The sequence below is a fragment of the Dendrobates tinctorius genome, unplaced genomic scaffold, assembly GCF_039654945.1.
Source record: "Dendrobates tinctorius isolate UK_male_01 unplaced genomic scaffold, ASM3965494v1 ptg000062l, whole genome shotgun sequence".
NCBI classification, from domain to species: Eukaryota; Metazoa; Chordata; class Amphibia; order Anura; family Dendrobatidae; genus Dendrobates; species Dendrobates tinctorius.
Genome location: NW_027361730.1, coordinates 40,490,226 through 40,509,295, shown reverse-complemented (window position 1 = coordinate 40,509,295; position 19,070 = coordinate 40,490,226). Strand labels below are relative to the sequence as shown.

Genomic DNA, 19,070 nt, shown 5'->3' with positions numbered 1-19,070 from the left:
CAGACAACGGACACCAAAATTATGACGGATCCATAAAAAAAAACGGATGCAACGGATGACCATCCATCGAAATCCGCCGCTAATGCAAGTCAATGGGAAAAAAACGGATCCGCCAAAAAAAGGAGGATCCGTTTTTTTTGCAAAATGGCGGATTTTGACTGACGTAAAAAAACTGAAGTGTGAAACAGGCCTAAGCAGCGCAGCTTGTAGATGGCCAGCTGAGAACTTGCTGCTATGTATCTAGTGTGTACTCCGGGTTGGTATACATTTAACCTATATTGATACATGGTTGTAAACTAATAGGACAGAGATTTGTGCAACTCCTGGATTTTATCTCATTCAGGAATGCAAGCTCGGCAGCTTTAATGGGCAGGTCGGAGTCCCTGACATCAGGGCGGGAACATTCTTGTTTGTGTTCAAACAGGAAATGTGTTTGTGGGTGATTGAGCAATAGACATACACACTATGAGAAATGGCTTGGTACTGTGCATTCTGCAGTATCTTACATTATATGTGGTCATACATCCAAAGGGGTAGTACTGTTTGGCAGTCTTTTAGTTTATATATGGAGTTTAGTCACAGGTGGACACAAACAAAAAAGGGCCTCTGTGCAAGACCAGTATATGGAACCTTTGTAGTCCAATAGCTCATCAAAATGCATAATTTCACCTGCTTTGGAGGTGGAAATGGGTCCCCTTACCTCTTGGGCTCACCAATGATATCTCCGGCCCTGAGTTTAGAATTCTTTGGTAGATAACATAGTAACATACAGTGGGGCAAAAAAGTATTTAGTCAGTCAGCAATAGTGCAAGTTCCACCACTTAAAAAGATGAGAGGCATCTGTAATTTACATCATAGGTAGACCTCAACTATGGGAGACAAACTGAGAAAAAAAAAATCCAGAAAATCACATTGTCTGGTTTTTTTTCATTTTATTTGCATATTATGGTGGAAAATAAGTATTTGGTCAGAAACACTCATAGAATCATAACAAGGCTTGAGTAATATATATTTAGACACACTTTGAACCAAAAATAATTAGAACATAGACACAGCATTCTCTTGCCAAGAAGTAGCCCCCTCAGGTGAGATAAAGTAATTAGTGAATATATCACGCACTTTGAGGCCAGAGAGCGGTCTACGTTGAGGGATGATAGGTGGTCTCACCCTGCACACATTGTCCGGCCTACTCACAACACCATCAGAGGAGGAGCAATCATGTATCCTGGTGAAGTTATGCAGAACAACACAGGCTTTCACAACTTCATTCACATTTTGCTCACTCAACTGAATGGCAGACTGGAGTACCCGCCATTTGGCACAAAGAATCCCAAAGGAACACTCCACCAGTCGCCTAGCACGTGATAGGCGCAAGTTAAAAATTCTGCGCCTGTGGCCAAGGTTGCGCCGGGGATATGGCCTCATGACATTACGTGATAACTGAAAGGCCTCATCTGCCACAAGGACATAAGGGACTGATTGTTCGGGGGAGCCTGGTAGCTGGCGTGGTGGTGGTAGATCCAACTGGTTGGTGCGTAGCCGCCGACCCATTATGGAAGTATTGAAGACTCTAGAGTCTCCCGTCCTTCCATAGGCCCCAATGTCCACAATTATAAACTTGTATTGAGGGTCTACCAGAGCCAACAATACAACAGAAAAGTATTGCTTATAATTGAAGAATTGGGACCCTGAGTTCGGCGGCTTACGCACCCTGATATGTTTGCCATCCAGGGCCCCAATACAATTTGGAAACTGGCAGTCCTCCTCAAAGTCCCTTGAAATCCTTAACCAGTCTTCCATCTTGGGCTCGGGTAGGACCACCTGATGGAGTCTTGTCCAGATTTGTGCACATGTAGACCTCACTATGCCTGAATTGGTGGACTTTCCAATGAGAAACTCATGCTGGAGGGCGGCATAAGACAGGCCAGTGGACAGGAAGCTGTAGAACAACAGAAATAGTCCAGGTTAGAATGGCTAAAGTAAAAAAAAATCAGTTACATGCCGACCAAACTTGGTAGGAAATGAGAGAGAACAACACACACATATTTGGTGGCACAATGACTAAGTGATATGCAGTACATATTAGATGTAACATTGTGCTGTGTCAGGTGAAACATATTTTGAGTAAGATGAGGGTATTAAACATTGTCCAAGAAGGCCAAAAAACATAAATTAACACACACATTATGAACATAGAGAATGTGGTTGTGGAGTACATACCGTATTGTGAGTAGAAGTCGCTCCTCTGCAGATATGGCTTGGCGCATCCTAGTGTCCTGAAATGTGATCCCAGGGCGCACTGTCTCCAAGAGGCGATCAAATGTGGAAATGCTCATTCGACAGTACTGGTAAAATTTTTCCGGATGCTCCCGCAGAGACGAATAGAGGCGGTGAAAATGCCCTCTTGTGAGTCGTTGCCTCAAAAGTGGATGTACCCACATGCGTCTCCTCCTCCGCGGATCCACTTTCACAGGATATGGTTGGCCAAAGCGCCGTGACAAAAGCCAGGTAAAGAGAACCTGCTCGGTTGTATTGAATGTCAGACCCTCTGCCATGCTGCACAAAGAACACCAACACACCTCGTGAAAGCAAGGTGAGAAATGTACAGAATGTAGGCAGCCACCTATTTCTGAGTGTCTAAATAGGGTGCAGGCTAATGATTTAAATTGTTTGCAGGCCTCAAAACCGTTAAATGTCCATTTTGCAAGGCTGCAAGAAAATCTCGCCATACGGATTGCATACGGATTGCATACGGAGACACACATGCGCAAAATACGCGACCTCACCTTGCTTAAGGATGACCTACGGACCACTATTTTGTGGTCATTGATCCGTATTACGCATGTAAAATACGGAGCGTATTTTGCGCAGGTTAGTGTGACTCCAGCCTTACTTTTTCTCTCGCATGAGAGGTGTTTTGCCTTCATTGGAGATGTCAGAAGTTGTTTCTTTACTGGCTTTGTTGCCCTCCAAGAGAAGACCAGGGGAAGAGTCTTGAAAACCAGGGGAAGAGTCTTGAGGTGATCATTTGCATATTCCCAGTGCCTTCTGGGATAAGTGAAGAGTCTCCGCGAGCTCAACGATCACTGGGTTTTGGCCGTTGCAGCTGAAAAGAAGAAATCAGAATTTTGGCTCATCTTTCATCGTTTTTAAGAAATCTCAAGATGGAAGAGGCCAGGAGCCATTTGGTGAGCTGCATTTCTTGCTACATGTTCACAGATTTACCAGTGGAAAAGCCAAACTTCACATGCCACAAATGCAAGCTTGTGTCCCTGTTGGAGGAAAAGTTGCAAAATCTCGAAGAGAGGTTAGATACGTTGAAGATCATTAAGGAAGGTGAAGAGTTCTTGGACAGAGCAGAATTATCTCTTCATGTTACAGAAAGAGAAGAAATTCGAAGTGCACCTGAAGAAACAGAGGAATGGAGACATGTGACCCAGAGAAGCAGGAGGATCAGGAGGCAGTCAGCACCCATACTGCTCAGAAACCAGTACCAGGCTCTCACGCAGGAAAACGATGAAGAAATACATCAGGATAAGACTTTGCCAACAAACAGCAACCTTGTACGCCTTCAGAGTCCTCCTGGATGGAGAAAGAAAAATGTTGTCAAGAAGAAACGGAGAGTGGTGGTCATGGGGGATTCCCTGTTGAGAGGAACAGAGGCCGCTATCTGCAGACCGGATATAACTTCAAGAGAAATGTGCTGTCTTCCAGGTGCAAAAATTAAAGATGTGTCTGACAGAATACCAGGACTCTTCAGACCTACAGATGACTACCCATTCCTGCTACTACATGTGGGGACAAATGACACCGCAAGAAACGACCTGGAAACCATCTGCAGAGACTTTGAAGACTTAGGCAAGAAAGTGAAAGAACTGGGAGCACAGGTGGTCTTCTCTTCCATCCTCCCAGTGGATGGCCATGGAACAAGGAGGTGGAATAAGATTCTGCAGGTGAACAACTGGCTACGTCGATGGTGCCATCAGCAACGATTTGGATTTCTGGATCACGGAGTGAACTACTTATACGATGGACTACTTGCTAGAGATGGGGTGCACCTTACGAAGACTGGAAAGCATGTATTTGGAAGTCGCCTTGCTACACTTGTAAGGAGAGCTTTAAACTAGAACAACATGGGAAGGGAAGCAAAAGACCAGAAAAAGCCATACACCTGACAAATGCTATTGAGAACTCTGCTATTAGAAGTGGAAAGGAAGACAAAGACGAAAGAATCTAATTAATAAAAATATTGGAGAAAGAGAAACCAATCACAAACTAAAATGTTTCTATACTAATGCACAAAGCATGGGCAACAAACAAGGAGAATTGTAACTACTAACACAGGAAAAGAAATATGATGTCATTGGAATCACTGAAACTTGGTGGGACAATACACATGATTGGAATACAAGACTAGAAGGATACAACTTATTTGCAAGAAACAGACTTGATAAACGAGGAGGGGGTGTCGCATTGTATGTTAGAAACGCGTATATCTGCACAGAGATTGAAGCTTCAGAGACTGGGAGTTCTGTGGAAACTGTTTGGGTAAGAATACAAGGACAGAACAATGGAAAGGACACCATTGTAGGCATTTACTACAGGCCACCTGTGCAAGCTGAAGATATGGATGAACTCTTTATGCATCAAATGGCCAAGTTCTCCAAAAAATATGACATAGTTGTCATGGGAGATTTCAACTATCCAGACATTTGTTGGGAATCTCTCTCAGGCAAAACGAACAGGTCAAGGAAATTCTTATCCTCTCCAAAAGGTAAGGGAGAAAACAAGGGGAACTGCTACCTTGGATCTAATCCTTATAAACAGGGAGGAAATGGTTGATGAGGTAAAAGTGGCTGGGACCCTAGGAGGTAGCGACCATGCTATTTTAGAATTTTGGATAACTAGAGGCGAAAGACCTGTGAAGACTCAGACGTCAAGGTTAGATTTCAGAAAGGCAGATTTTAAGGGATTCAGAAAGAGAATTGGAGGGATCCAATGGCTGGATATCCTTAAAGACAAAAATGTCTAGGAAGGATGGGAAATCTTGAAAAATGAAATTCTCAAAGCACAGTTGTTAACAATTCCGAAAAGAGGGAAGAATAGGAAGCATTTAAGGAAACCAGGATGGATGAACACAGAGCTTAAGCACATGCTAAAAAGGAAGAAAAAAATGTTTATAAAATGGAAAGAGGGAGGCATATCTAAAGAAGAATATAATGCTGTCTGCAGAACCTGCAGGGCACAAATCAGATTAACTAAAGCTGAAAATGAATTGAGGCTTGCAAGAGATGTCAAAAGCAATATTAAAGGATTTTGGGGATATGTCAAAAGTAAAAGAAAAGTCAAAGATGCTATAGGATTTTTACAGGATGAAAAATGATGAAATGGTAAGACAGGATGTTGAGAAGGCTGAACTTTTAAATTCCTATTTTGCATCCGTTTTCTCTCAGAAAGGAAATGTAACATCAACTGTTATTCACTGTCCTATTAAGGGAATAGAAGAATCCAGGATATCTATAAACAGAAAGATAGTGAGGAAACACTTAGCTAACCTAAATGAATTCAAGTCTCCAGGTCCAGATGAATTACACCCCAGAGTACTGAAGGAGATAGCAGAATAAATTTTTGAACCCCTCTCCATAATCTTTGAAAATTCTTGGAGAACAGGAGAAGTGCCAGAAGACTGGAGAAGAGCAAATGTTGTTCCTATCTTCAAAAAGGGGAAGAAGGTGGACCCAGGCAACTATAGGCCGGTGAGTCTGACTTCTATACCAGGAAAGATCTTTGAACAAATTATTAAACAACATGTATGTCAATACCTGGATAAGAATGAAGTGATTAAACAGAGTCAGCATGGGTTTGTAACTAATAAGTCATGTCAGACTAACTTAATTTCCTTCTATGATGGTATCACTGATTGGGTGGATCAAGGAAATGCTGTAGATATAGTATATCTTGACTTCAGCAAAGCATTTGACAAAGTCTCTCATACAATCCTTATTGAAAAAATGACTAAGTATGGAATGGACAAGGCAACTGTTAGGTGGATTCATAACTGGCTTAGTGATCGGACCCAAAGAGTGGTCGTAAATGGCTGCACATCCAGTTGGAAGAATGTCTCAAGTGGGGTACCACAGGGCTCTGTCCTGGGCCCTGTATTGTTCAAGATCTTTATCAACGATTTAGATGAAGGAATTGAGGGGAAACTGATTAAATTTGCTGATGACACAAAGCTAGGAGGGATAGCTAATACTAGAGAAGAGAGAGAGAGGATTCAAAAAGATTTAAATAAACTGGAGAAATGGGCAGCAACTAACAGAATGGTTTTTAACAGGGAGAAATGCAAAGTACTACATCTGGGCAATAAAAATGAAAAAAGCAGATATAGAATGGGAGGAATAGGGCTAAGTGACAGCAAGACTTGGGTATACTAATAGATCACAGACTGAATATGAGTCAACAGTGTGATGCAGCAGCAAAAAAGGCAAATGCAATTCTAGGATGTATTAACAGAAGCATACAGTCTAGATCACGTGAAGTCATTATTTCCCTCTACTCCTCTTTGGTCAGACCTCATCTGGAATATTGTGTCCAGTTTTGGGCACCACATTTTAAAAAAGACATCAACAAACTGGAGCAAGTTCAGAAAAGAGCGACCAGAATGGTGACCGGTCTGCAAACCCTGTCTTATGAGGAAAGGTTGCAGGATTTGGGAATGTTTAGTTTGCAAAAGAGAAGACTGAGAGGAGACTTAATAGCTGTCTACAAATATCTAAAGGGCTGTCACATTGTAGAAGGATCAACTTTATTCTCATTTGCACAAGGAAAGACTAGAAGCAATGGGATGAAACTGAATGGGAGGAGACACAGATTAGATATTAGAAAAAACTTTTTGAGAGTCAGAGTGATCAATGAGTGGAACAGGCTGCCACGAGAAGTGGTGAGTTCTCCTTCAATGGAAGTCTTCAAACAGAGGCTGGACAGACATCTGACTGGGATGATTTAGCGAATTATGCTTTGAGCAGGGGGTTGGACCAGATGGCCCTGGAGGTCCCTTCCAACTCTACGATTCTATGATTCTATGATTCTAAGAAGTACACTAAACCACTCCTCACAGAAACAAGCTCTCAACTGAAGCTGAGGGGGCAGCTAGCTGTTATTTTCTGACTAAAACCAGTCAAACCACGTTTTGTTACTCAAGGTTGTACACTCCCACCTGTTCAAAGCCGTTAAAACTGGTTTGAATCACTGACTGGTAACCAACTTACGATTTTACTTAAAAAAAAAAAAAAATGCTTTGTCCCAATTAATTTGCACTGTGTGTGTGTGTGTGTGTGTGTATATATCCCTCTTTCTGGCCCCATCCTGGTATATGTCCATTAATTATCCTGGGCCCCTGTTCTTTAATGTTTAGAAAAAAATAAACCATTATACTCACTAGTGGCGAACATTGAAATCATGAAGCCCCATAGCAGAAGTATAATGGACTCACCACAGTCCTCCATATAGTATGAGGTACCCCCCATAGTTAACTATATGGTTAAATGTACCCCACATAGTTCTCCATATAATATACTGCACAACCCATAGTCATCCATAAAGTATAATGCACAGCCCATATCTTCCATACAGTATAATGCATCCCATAGTCATCCATGTAGTATAATGCATGGACCATAGTTATCCATGTATTATAATGCGCAGCCCATATACAACACGTATGACTAACACACAGCCCATAGTCATGCATTGTAGCATAATGCACTGCCCATAGTCATGAATAGTAGTATAATGCACAGCCCACAGTCATGCATAAAACATAATGCACCGCCCATAGTCATGCATAAAACATAATGCATGTCGCATAGTCATCCATGTAGTATAATGCACTGCGCATAGCCATACGCAGTAGTATAATGCACAGCCAGTAGTCATGCATAGTAGTATAATACACAGCCTATAGACATGCATAGGAGTTTGGTCACTGATTTAAAAAAAAAAACAAAAAAAAACAAAACCTTCTTTTTGCTCCTCTGCTGTATGTGTCCTTTTCTGAAGCCGACAGCTGACTTCAGCGTGCTACAGGAGCGCATGACGTCACTGCCATGCACCCCTGGTCATGTGAAAGCTGACATGAGCTGCTGACCTCTGATTGGCCTGCATTGTGCATTGGCTCTCACAGACCCGATGGGTCTGTGTGGTGCAATACACTTTAGCTGGATGTGCATCAAGCATCCAGTTGAATTTTCTACTGAGCTTGGAGGACCCGTCACTCTCACTCATACAAGTGCTGGGGCTTTGCTCCTCCTAGTTTCATGGTCTAGGGTCCAGACAGAAAGAGATGACTTAGATTTCGTGGGAGGCTGACTTTGTCATTATTATTTTCTCCAATTCACATTCTTCACCACACTCCCTTTCCCTGAAGTGTGCTGTTCTGATCATGCTGTCAGTTGGAAAAACAATATAATCTTGTAGTTATGATACCTTTTAATGACTAACAAAAATAAAATAAATGATGTTACAAAGCAAGCTTTCGATACTTCTTATATGTCTCCGGCATGGTATAACAAAGTTTCTGAGAAACACAAATATATGCACAGAAATAAAAAAAACAGAGGCATGGATGTTATGGATCATGCTGTTACACACAGGCAGGGAGGTGATTGATCCCAGGGCTGGCTGAAGGTCACTTGTGCCTTTGAACCTGTGACCCCCCCAGCCTGGTGCTATAAAAAAAGACAGCAAGAAGGGTTTGTAAGCCTGTCATAGAAGAATATTTAGAATTGAGAGTCCTCAGTGGTTGATACCTTTTAATGGCTAACTGAAAAGATGGTAACAAATTGCAAGCTTTCAAGACTACGCAGGTCTCTTCATCAGGCTGTATATAAAATCTGAAGAATAACATATTTATACACAAATAAATATGTTATTCTTCAGATTTTCTATTAGTCTCGCCTGATGAAGAGACCTGAGTAGTCTCGAAAGCTTGCAATTTGTTACCATCTTTTCAGTTAGCCATTAAAAGGTATCAACCACTGAGGACTCTCAATTCTAAATATTCTTCTATCTACTGGCTAACACGGTACAAAGATATACATCTTTCCTAAACCTGTCATATTTTCCCAAGCTCAATCCCCCTTCATAATGAGAGCATTAGATCTATGGTTACAATCTGGGTCATACTGGGGTGTCTGGGGCCCACCAGGAGAATGGACTCTAGGGCCCCACCCTACAGCTATATGCAAATATCTGGCAGTCGTTATCCCCATTATAGTGGAGCATTGGCTGTGAAACACAGGCGGATCCTGCACATCTACTGTGTGCCCCCATAACTGGGATGTATAATTATGGTAGTTTACATTAATGGGGTTCTTTGATTAAAACAAGTGATCACCGATCCATGGGCTCCACAGGATAGGTGATCGCTTAGGTCCGACCATTGGAAACTGCACCGATCAGAAGAATGAGGAAGTTTTATCGTTGACAGGACACTTATCCCCATTTTAAAATGGAGTGGCAGGTGAGTTGTCTGACCGCAGCTCCATTCATTCTCTTTGGGGCTTCTAGAAAAAAAACAAGTGCAGCCACTGAGGGAATGAATGGATCAGTGGTCAAGTCGGACATGCCATTTCAGGCTAATGGGGATAAAAAGTTTCACATTTTGCTGAATGGGTCCAAGTAGTCAGACCCCCACCAATCAATATGTTATCACTTATCCTGTGGATAGTGATTATTTTTTTCCACAGGAAAACCCCTGTAAGTGCATCTCTGCCACTGTGTACAAAGTATTTAAGCTCTAATGGAAATAAAGAATCTTCTCCTAGTTAATATCAGAAAGAACAAATGACCTCCATATACAACACAATCCACTATATCCAGACAAATACCACCACACCATGACCAGACCATATAGTGATCAAATAATACCACATGTAAGGGACAAATACCACCACACCATGACTTGACCACATATTACCACCACATAGTGACCGAATAGTGTGACACATTACCAGCATATAGGGACCAAATAATACCACATACAAGGAGACATACTGCCACACTGTGACCAAACCACAAATTACCACCACATAGCCACCGAATACTACAATACTGATCATGAATGCTAACCACAATACTAACAACACTGTTATTACCACCAGTGACATTATACTCAGTACCTCTGTATATAGTGTCAGTGTAAAGGAAATACAATGATCACCAGCGGCATTATACACAGGAGCTTTGTATATAATGTCAGTGTACAGGTAATACAGTGACCACTACTGACATTATACACAGGACCTCTGTATATAGTGTAAAGGTAATGCAGTGATCACCGGTGACATTATACACAAGAGCTCTGTACACAGTATATAGTGTATAATGTGCGTGTACATGTAATACACGGACTCTCCATTGACGTCTGTAGGTGAAGTCCTTAATCTTTGCTTTTCTTCTTCAACCAGCACAGCCGCCACTTCTTCCAGACAGGACTCGTCTCTGCAAAAAATAAGTCATCAATAGCTGATCGATTCCAAAGCATTTTCCTTACTTTTTCCCTGACTTCTACACTACGTCAGATGAAGAAGAAAAGCAACGTAGTGCCGCCCTGCACAGTAACAGGACCTCCCTTTTGTTCCCTCCATGGAAAACCATTTCCTAAAAAGTAAATTATATACCAGGAGTAATAATGTTCCTAAAGAAATTATGTTCCCCACTTGTCACCATAAACTAATATAGCATGTTCCTCATTCTGGCCGTCGAACAGTAATTAAGTCCCTCATCTAGGCCCTCTTTGTTTAATAATCTCGCTCTGCCTGGCCCCCTTTATTTTACAATATGCCCCAGCCTGGCCCCCTATGTCCCTTGTCCAGCCTGGCCCCCAGATATCCATCCTGGCCCCCAGCTTTACATACTGGCCCTCATATGTCCTTTGTCCTGCCCCACCATATATCTCTCCTGGACCCCCATATATCCTTCCTGGTCCCTTGTCCTGGCTTCCCCATATATATCCATCCTGCCCCCCCCATATATATGCTTCCTGGTCCCTTGTCCTGCCCCACTCCCCCACAAATCCATCTTGGCCCACCCATATACATGCCACCTGGCTCCCCATATATCCATCCTGGTTCCTTGTCCTGCCCCTCCCTAATATATCCATCATGGCCCCCCATATATGCATTCTGGCCCCCTCACATATCCATCCTATCCATCCTGTCCCCCATATATCCATCCTAGCCGCCCCATATATGCATCCTGGTCTACCTTATATATGAATCCTGGACCCTTGTCCTCCCCCCCCATAAATCCAACCTGGCCCCCCATATATATGCATCCTGGCTCCCCCATATATCCATGTTGGTACTCCATATATCCATCCAGGTCCCTTGTCCTGCCACCCCCATATATCCATCCTGGCCACCCATATGTATCTATCTTGGTCCTTTGTCCTGGCCCCCCCCAGAGGGAAAGCGAGAGAAGGGGAAAAAAACCCATTCCTCATACCTTCCTGAACTCCTGGCGCCCTCCTCCTCTGCAGGTCAGGCGGGCTCAGAGTAAAATTACCGCCAACATAGCAGAGGCCGGCTGTGAATGTGTGCGCCCATTGCATGCGGCAATTGCCACTGACATACGCCGGTAATGCCGGTTCTTCTTCTCCTCCTCTCCTTCCCATAGCCAAGGGCCCACCGGGGATTTCCTCGGTACCCCGCCAGGAAAGTCCAACCTTGGTTACAATGCCAAATACTGACAGTGTTCAAAACTAACTACAATGCCAACCACAAACCCATGAATACAGAAAGTACATATTAAGGCCCCAAATCATTGATACTGATATTTGAAGTTTCACATCACTAATCTGTTAGCAGCAGGAAACAAAACACATTGCAGCATAGTTATTACAAGCTCAGGAGAGTTGAGCTCTGCTGGAAGCCAGAAATCAATTATGTAAAGTTACACAGAGAGCAATACTTATATAGATGGTCGAAAATAAAATTGGTCAGGCAGGGTTCTTTAGAGGAGCAGAGAGGGCATGCAAGGTGAATTCTACTCTTAAATTACCTTCATGAAAATTCAGAGGTGGGGCTAGTCAGGAGCACACAGGAGAGGAAGGTGTCTGAAGCACTGAAGAGAAGCAAGTCCTGATGGAAAATGTAGCTTTATCTGTGTAAGAATAGGACCACCCATCTTAAGTTGAATGCACAATGGGGCAGATAGAGATGAAAAAAAGACACAAAGGTACCAGAAACAAACTTTATGTCAGGCTTAGTCTGTATGATGCCAATAAGCATGTAGCAGTAGACTGTGTCTGGGTGTCCATCTCCAGTAGGCGTACATGCCCAGAAATGATGCAAGGCATATTCATTTCTCTTAAGTAGCGGCACACATGACAGCAGCAGCAGGAAGCCGGTGGCTGACACTGCGTGCTACTGAAGAGCAATGAATAGTCACTGATTTCTGTGTGTACAGTCCCGGCGAGTATTCCGGCAGCTGTGCTCTGCTTGTGAGCAGCGTATGGAGTACCTGCCATGCGCTGCTTACAAGCATAAAGCAGTTGCTACCACCGGAGAAGGACGCTGCGAGGGAGCGTCGGGTAAGTGTAAATTTTTATTTTTTTTTTTATTTTTGATGTGGTCATGCATACCAGGATGAGGGTTAATTATAAGAAGGGAGCCCTGCATACCAGGATGAGATGGGGGGGCCATGCAAACTACGACGAGATGGTGGCACTGTATACCAGGATAAAGATGGTGGCCATGCATACCAGGAAAGGGGAGGGGCCCTGCATACCAGAATAGGGATGGGGCCATGCATACTAGTATAGGTATTAGGGCGATCATTCCTGCCAAGATAGGGATGAGCGATCCATGCATACCAGGATAGGGATGAGGGGGCCATGTGCATGAGGATGGGGATGAGGGGACCATATATACCAGGATAGGGGGATATTAAGTACAGAATTGACCACATTTTTTGCTTCAATTTTTTTTCCTAATTTCCTCCTCTAAAACCTAGGTGCGTCTTATGTTCCGGAGCATCTTATAGTACGAGAAATACGGTACTTATGAACTCTTGCAGGGTATACACATTTTTTGATTGTGAGACTGGTCAATTTTATTTATTTAATGGCCTTTGACTCGATCTTGAGACATGGTGACGTGATGGAAGAATGATCTGTAGGAAGATCAACCTTTTCAAGCCTAGATAGTTTCCCCAGGGTCTTCTCTATTATCTTGATTGTATTAAGCCATTGAGTTGATGATCTTCCTATTTACCCTGTTCCTTCTATTCTTTCAACCATGATGTCGTTCTCCATTGACTGCTCTCTTCATATGATGTATCCAAAGTAGGAAGTCATAGCTTAATGATCCTTGCTTTGAATGAAAAGTCTGACTTGATTTGTTCCAAAATAGATTTGTTTATTTTTGCCATCCATGGTACTGATAGAATCCTTCCCCAGCATCACATTTCGAAAGGCGTTGATTTTAATTCTGTCATGTTTTATCTTCGAGGTTTTGCTTCCATATGTTACTGGTTAAGCAAGCTTTTTATGCCATATTTTACATGCAAAAATATTTGTAATACAAGGACTTTACTTACATTCACAAATTGCACTTCCATATAATATAGCATACAATTAGCTAAATTGTACCCATTCTGTTAAACTATAATGGCAGTTTATATTTTATTTTCTCTAGAAGATGACTTCTGAAAACGAGACTGGAAATTCACAAATCGCCAGCAAACCAGCTGTCAATGAAGAGCAGGCCATTAATTTGGTAGAGGCACTTTTTGGCCTAAAAGTATTCAAAGTAAAGCCTCTGCCAAGTTACGATGATCAGAACTTCTACATCCAGACCTGGGATGATGGGAATACTACACAAAGAGAGTATGTTCTGAAGATCTTGAATGGTGAAGACAGTAAGAATTCAGAGCTAGTTGATGTGCAGACATGTGCCATGAAGTTTTTACATGATGAAGGTCTTCCTACACCAAATGCTCTGTTTACAAAATCTGGTGCCATCATGTCTCTAGAGGCTATTGGTGAGAAAGTACTTTATTCAGTACTAGTGAATGTACCAAATTTAACTTACCTAAATGCAATGTAAAAAGATCATAAGCAAAATGGAAAAATTGAGACTCATATCCTGGAAGTATAAATTACATATTAATGCATCTTAACATTGTAAGGTGGCAGCTGGACAAGTCGTGGATGGGAATTATGTGTCCCTGAGGTGCCAAGCCGGAGAAGGACCGGAGAAGCAGGCTCCAGCACATATAGTGTTGAGACGTGTTTTTATGAGCTAAGATTATAGGTCCGGCTGGGTGGGATTGGCTGCTCACTTACCTCCAGTACAAGTCTTTGATTGTTTGATTTAAGGCAGATGGGGCTGTCTCATTTTATCTGTGTGTTTTGCAAGGTGAGGAGGCCTTGCATGTGCTGCTCACACCCTGCTGGAGTCTGAGAGGAAAAGACTCACGATTAGTCGGCTGAGCCCGTGCTGTATATGAACTGGTCATTTTCTGTTTTGTTCTGTTATACACCTTGTTTAGCAAGAGGCTGTTTTAAGTTGTCACCGCTGTCTGTTTATGAACTTTTAATAATTCGCCTGTTTGAATCAACGAACTAAGTCCCATGTGTGAACCAGCGCTACCAAAAAGCTGATCCCTTACAATACACACGTGGTGAAAATTGTTGGTACCCCATATATAATGACAAACACCCACAATGGTCACAGAAATAACTTAAATCTAACAAAAGTAATAATAAATAAAAAATCTATGAAAATGAAAGTCAGACATTGCTTTACAACCATGCTTCCACAGAATTTTTTAAAAAATAAAACACATGAAATAGGCCTGGACAGAAATGATGGTACCCTTAACTTAATATTTTGTTGCACAACCTTTTGAGGCAATCTCTGCAATCAAACGATTCCTGTAACTGTCAATGAGACTTCTGCACCTCTCGACAGGTATTTTGGCCCATTCTTCAAGAGCAAACTGCTCCAGTTGTCTCGTGTTAGAAGGTTGCCTTTTCCAGACAGCATATTTCAGCTCTTTCCAAAGATGCTCAATAGGATTTAGGTCAGGGCTCATAGAAGGCCACTTTAGAATAGTCCATGTCTCTTAGCCATTCTTGGGTGTCTTTAGTTGTGTGTTTTGGGTCATTATCATGTTGCAGAACCCATGACCTACGACTGAGACCAAGCTTTCTGACATTGGGCAGCACATTTCTCTCTAGAATCCCTTGATAGACTTGAGATTTCATTGTACCCTGCACAGATTTTAGACACCCCGTGTCAAATGCAGAAAAGCAGCCCCAGAACATGAGTCTCCTCCATGTTTCACAGTAGGGACAGTGTTCTTTTCTTGATATGCTTCATTTTTCCATTTGTGAACATAGAGCTGTTGTGCCTTCCCAAAAAGTTCAATTATTACTTTTTGTCAGATTCAAGTTATTTCTGTGACCATTGTGGGTTTTTCTGTCATTAAACAAGAGGTACCAACAATTTATTCGGACTCCCATGACAGCACCACGAGAGAGGGGATCAGCCCTTCCAGAACAGGAAACCTACAGATACAAAAGGGCGGCACCTCTCCCACGCATCAGTTGGTTTCCTGTTCCTGAGGGGACAGGATCCTACAGACGGATGCTGGATCCCAGGCCGGCCGGTAAAGGTAGCAAGGGGGTCTCCTACCTCGGTCAGGTGCGGAGCTCCTGGAAGATGCCACGGTGGTCCTGGATGGGCGGCATGGCGGTGGCATGTACAGCAGGGAGCGGCGTCCGGAGGATGTCCGGCTCCATGGGAAGGATCATCCCCCGCCGTTGAGTATGCCCCCGGGGTCTCCCGGCTCCGGTGGCACAGTTGCGGTGGTCGGGGGGGGCCGGCGTGGCTGCGTGTTGCCCGGGACCGCTGTGTAAGGGATCGCCCGGGCGTCCCGCGTGATTTCCGGTTATGCACGGCGTCGCGGTGACGTCGGGGGTGGAGCTTGGGGGTGCTTCCAGGTCGGCTACGCCACTGCACAGGCGAGAGGACCCCAAGATGGCGGCGCCCATCGGGAGAGGCGCCGGTAAGTGCCGGACCACCGGCCAGTGGTGCCAGCTGGTGAGGGGGGCCCAAAGGGGTGGCGCGTCATGTCTGCTGTCCGGAGGAGGGGTATATAAGCAGGGCCCTAGATGGGTTCCTTGCTTTGGCCACATTATTGCATGCAGTAATGGAGAGTGATCAAGATCAGCAATGGCAGCAGCAATGGCCGCCGCAGAGATAAGCATCACTGCCGCCCCTAGAAGACCTTCGGCAGGTCAGACAAAAGAAAAAGGAGTCCCGTGACAGTAAGGAGCGTGCGGGACGAAGTGATCAATCCAGTCATAAAAGCTCCTCTAGACGGACAGGAGCATCGACTGAAAAAGATCCCCCTCATTCTCCGGTACTTAATTATGGCACTGGTAAGTGATCTACGTGAATGTTCACTCAGTGACAGGGCCTCCCTCTATGTTTTAATTTTAGGGGAAGAAAGCCACGAGTAAAACAAAACACAGAGAATGCGCACTTTGTGCATGACCGTTACTGGACTCATGCCCCAAAAGGTTGTGTCCCCCCTGTATCCAGCAGACAGTGGTGGAGGAATCGCCCGTAGTAGCTGCAAGCTTAAAGGACATAGTCAGGCCAGAGATGAGGGAAACCCTGAAATCCCTGTCCCAACCGGAAAGCTTAAGGGGTGGGGACCCGGTGGAGTCGGATTCCTCGGTAGAATGGAGGAGAAGTAAGGACTCATGTTTCATCTCCCTCTTCCTCCTCAGAGGAGGAGGATTCTGGTCAGTTTTGTCTGCCGCTTGACCGGGTGGACAAGCTGGTAAAAGCGGTGAGAGGAACAATGGAGGTGGAGGAGCCTAAACCTCAGTTATCCTTGCAGGATGTCATGTTTGGTGGGCTGGAGCAGAGGAAGTGAAGAGTCTTCCCCTTGAACAAAAAGATTCAAGATCTAATCCGTAGAGAGTGGAAGAAAACAGATGAGAGGTTCGCTACCACCAGCCCTCAAATGTAGATACCCCTTCGATACCCATCAGACGGTGAACACTTGGGACAAGGCCCCCAAATTAGATGCGGCAATCGTGAAGGCATCAAAAAGGTCCTCACTACCTTTTGAGGACATGGGGTCCCTTAAAGATCCTTTAGATAGGAAGGCAGATACCTTCCTTAAAAGTACCTGGGAGATGGCAGCCAGCTCTTTAAGACCAGCAGTAGCCTCAACATGTACGGCTAGGTCCATGATGAACTGGTTGGACCAGTTAGAGTCGCAGTTGAAACAAGGAACGTCTAGACAGACAATTCTTGGGGCCCTACTAGTAATCCAGGAGGCCGCAGCTTTCCTAGCAGACGCCTCTGCTGATGCGGTAAGAATGGCCGCCAGGGCAGCAGGACTCTCCAATACGGCTCATAGAGCCCTGTGGCTAAAGTGCTGGCAGGGAGACATTCAATCCAGAGCAAAACTCTGTACTATCCCGTGTGAGGGGGGATATTTGTTCGGAGCAGTCCTGGACGAGCTGCTTGAGAAAGCCGGGGACGATAAGAAAAAGTTCCCGAATCTGTGGTCCGCATCCTAACGATGTCCATTCAGTAGAAGGAGATTCGGTCAAGGCAGAAGGTGTAATTCTTCACCTAATAGGGACCGTCCCAGATGGGAGGATAGGAGAAGAGGTACGGGCTTCATGTTCAGGCATTTGTCAAGAGAACTAAAGAAACCGAGCCAATGACTAGCAATTCCCGTGGGGGGGTAGACTGTCAGCCTTCCTCCCAGCGTGGTTGCAGATCAAAAATAGTGACTGGGTGTGGAACGTAATATCCACCGGGCTCAGGTTGGAGTTCAGTTATGTTCCACGGGATACCTTTAAACCAACTCCCTTAAGATCTTCGCCCCTTGAACAAGCTGCTTTAGAAGCAGAAGTCTTGAGCCTGTGCCTGAAAAATGTCCTGGTAGAGGTTCCGGAACCTGAGAGAGGTAGAGGCTTCTACTCTCCCTTAGTCCTGATCCAAAAGCCGGATAAAACATTCAGAACCATCATTAATTTACATTCCCTCAATGAGCTTTTGGTTAATCGCACCTTTAAGATGGAATCCATCAATTCAACAATAAAGATGTTGTTTGAAGGGTGTTTTATGGCAGTCGTGGATTTGAGAGACGCGTACTATTATGTACCTATCCACGCAGACTTCCAGCAGCTCCTGAGAGTGGCGCTTTCAATAGACGGTCTAATCCGTCATTTTCACTTTAGAGCTCTTCCCTTTGGTCTCTCAGCAGTGCCCCGGGTATTTACGAAGATAGTGGCCGAAGTCATGGCTCATTTGCGGGAGGCCGATATCTTGATTGTCCCGTACTTAGATGATTTTTTATTGTGGGGAATTCGGTTAACCATTGTCTATCCCAGATAGAGAAGGCTAAATCCAGACTAGAGAGCCTTGGATGGATAATAAATTATGAGAAATCCCGATTTCAGCCCCTAAGAGTCCAAAAGTTCCTAGGCTTATTATTAAATTCAGAAACTCAGCAGTGCCTTCTGCCATCAGATAAGTTAGAACATATACAACAGCAGGTACTGCAGGCAATTAATAGATCCTCTATGTCTCTCAGGCAAGCCATGTCTCTGTCAGGCTCTCTAACCTCATGTATCCCAGCAGTCAGGTGGGCACAAATTCACACTAGATCGATTCAGAAAGACATCCTAGTTAGTAGCAGGGCCTTAGAGGGGTCTCTACAGGGTGAGGTATCTTTAAGCCCTTTGACTCTTACATCTCTTAGATGGTGGCTTGATGACAATAACTTATCCTCAAGGGTGCCCTGGCTGATGCAGATAACCCGCATAATAACTACAGATGCTAGCTCCTTGGGTTGGGGGGCCCATATGGGGGACATAGTGGTACAGGGACATTGGGACTCCGATACTGAAACCTCATCTAACCAGAGGGAACTGTTGGCAATTGAGTTGGCAGTTAAAAAACTCATTATGTACCTACAGGGTCATCATGTGAGGATCCTCTCGGACAACCAGGTAGCAGTAGCCTATG

At 44.1% G+C, this 19,070-nt stretch overlaps 2 protein-coding genes across 8 annotated transcripts in view; one reads left to right on the top strand and one right to left on the bottom strand.

Moving 5' to 3' along the window:
• HYKK (hydroxylysine kinase) overlaps positions 1-19,070 on the top strand; it is a 71,962-nt gene that overhangs the window by 26,655 nt on the left and 26,237 nt on the right. For 3 of the 5 annotated variants that reach the window (XM_073579592.1, XM_073579591.1, XM_073579593.1), the window contains exon 2: positions 13,701-14,046. In XM_073579592.1, the coding sequence (XP_073435693.1) occupies positions 13,704-14,046 (343 nt within the window). In that variant the 5' untranslated portion in view covers positions 13,701-13,703. The remainder of the gene's footprint in view (positions 1-13,700; positions 14,047-19,070) is intronic. The other 2 variants (XM_073579595.1, XM_073579594.1) reach the window with 2 other exon arrangements.
• The window catches only part of LOC141093111 (long-chain fatty acid transport protein 2-like), a 243,014-nt gene that overhangs the window by 203,550 nt on the left and 20,394 nt on the right, over positions 1-19,070 (bottom strand). The window lies entirely within an intron of this gene.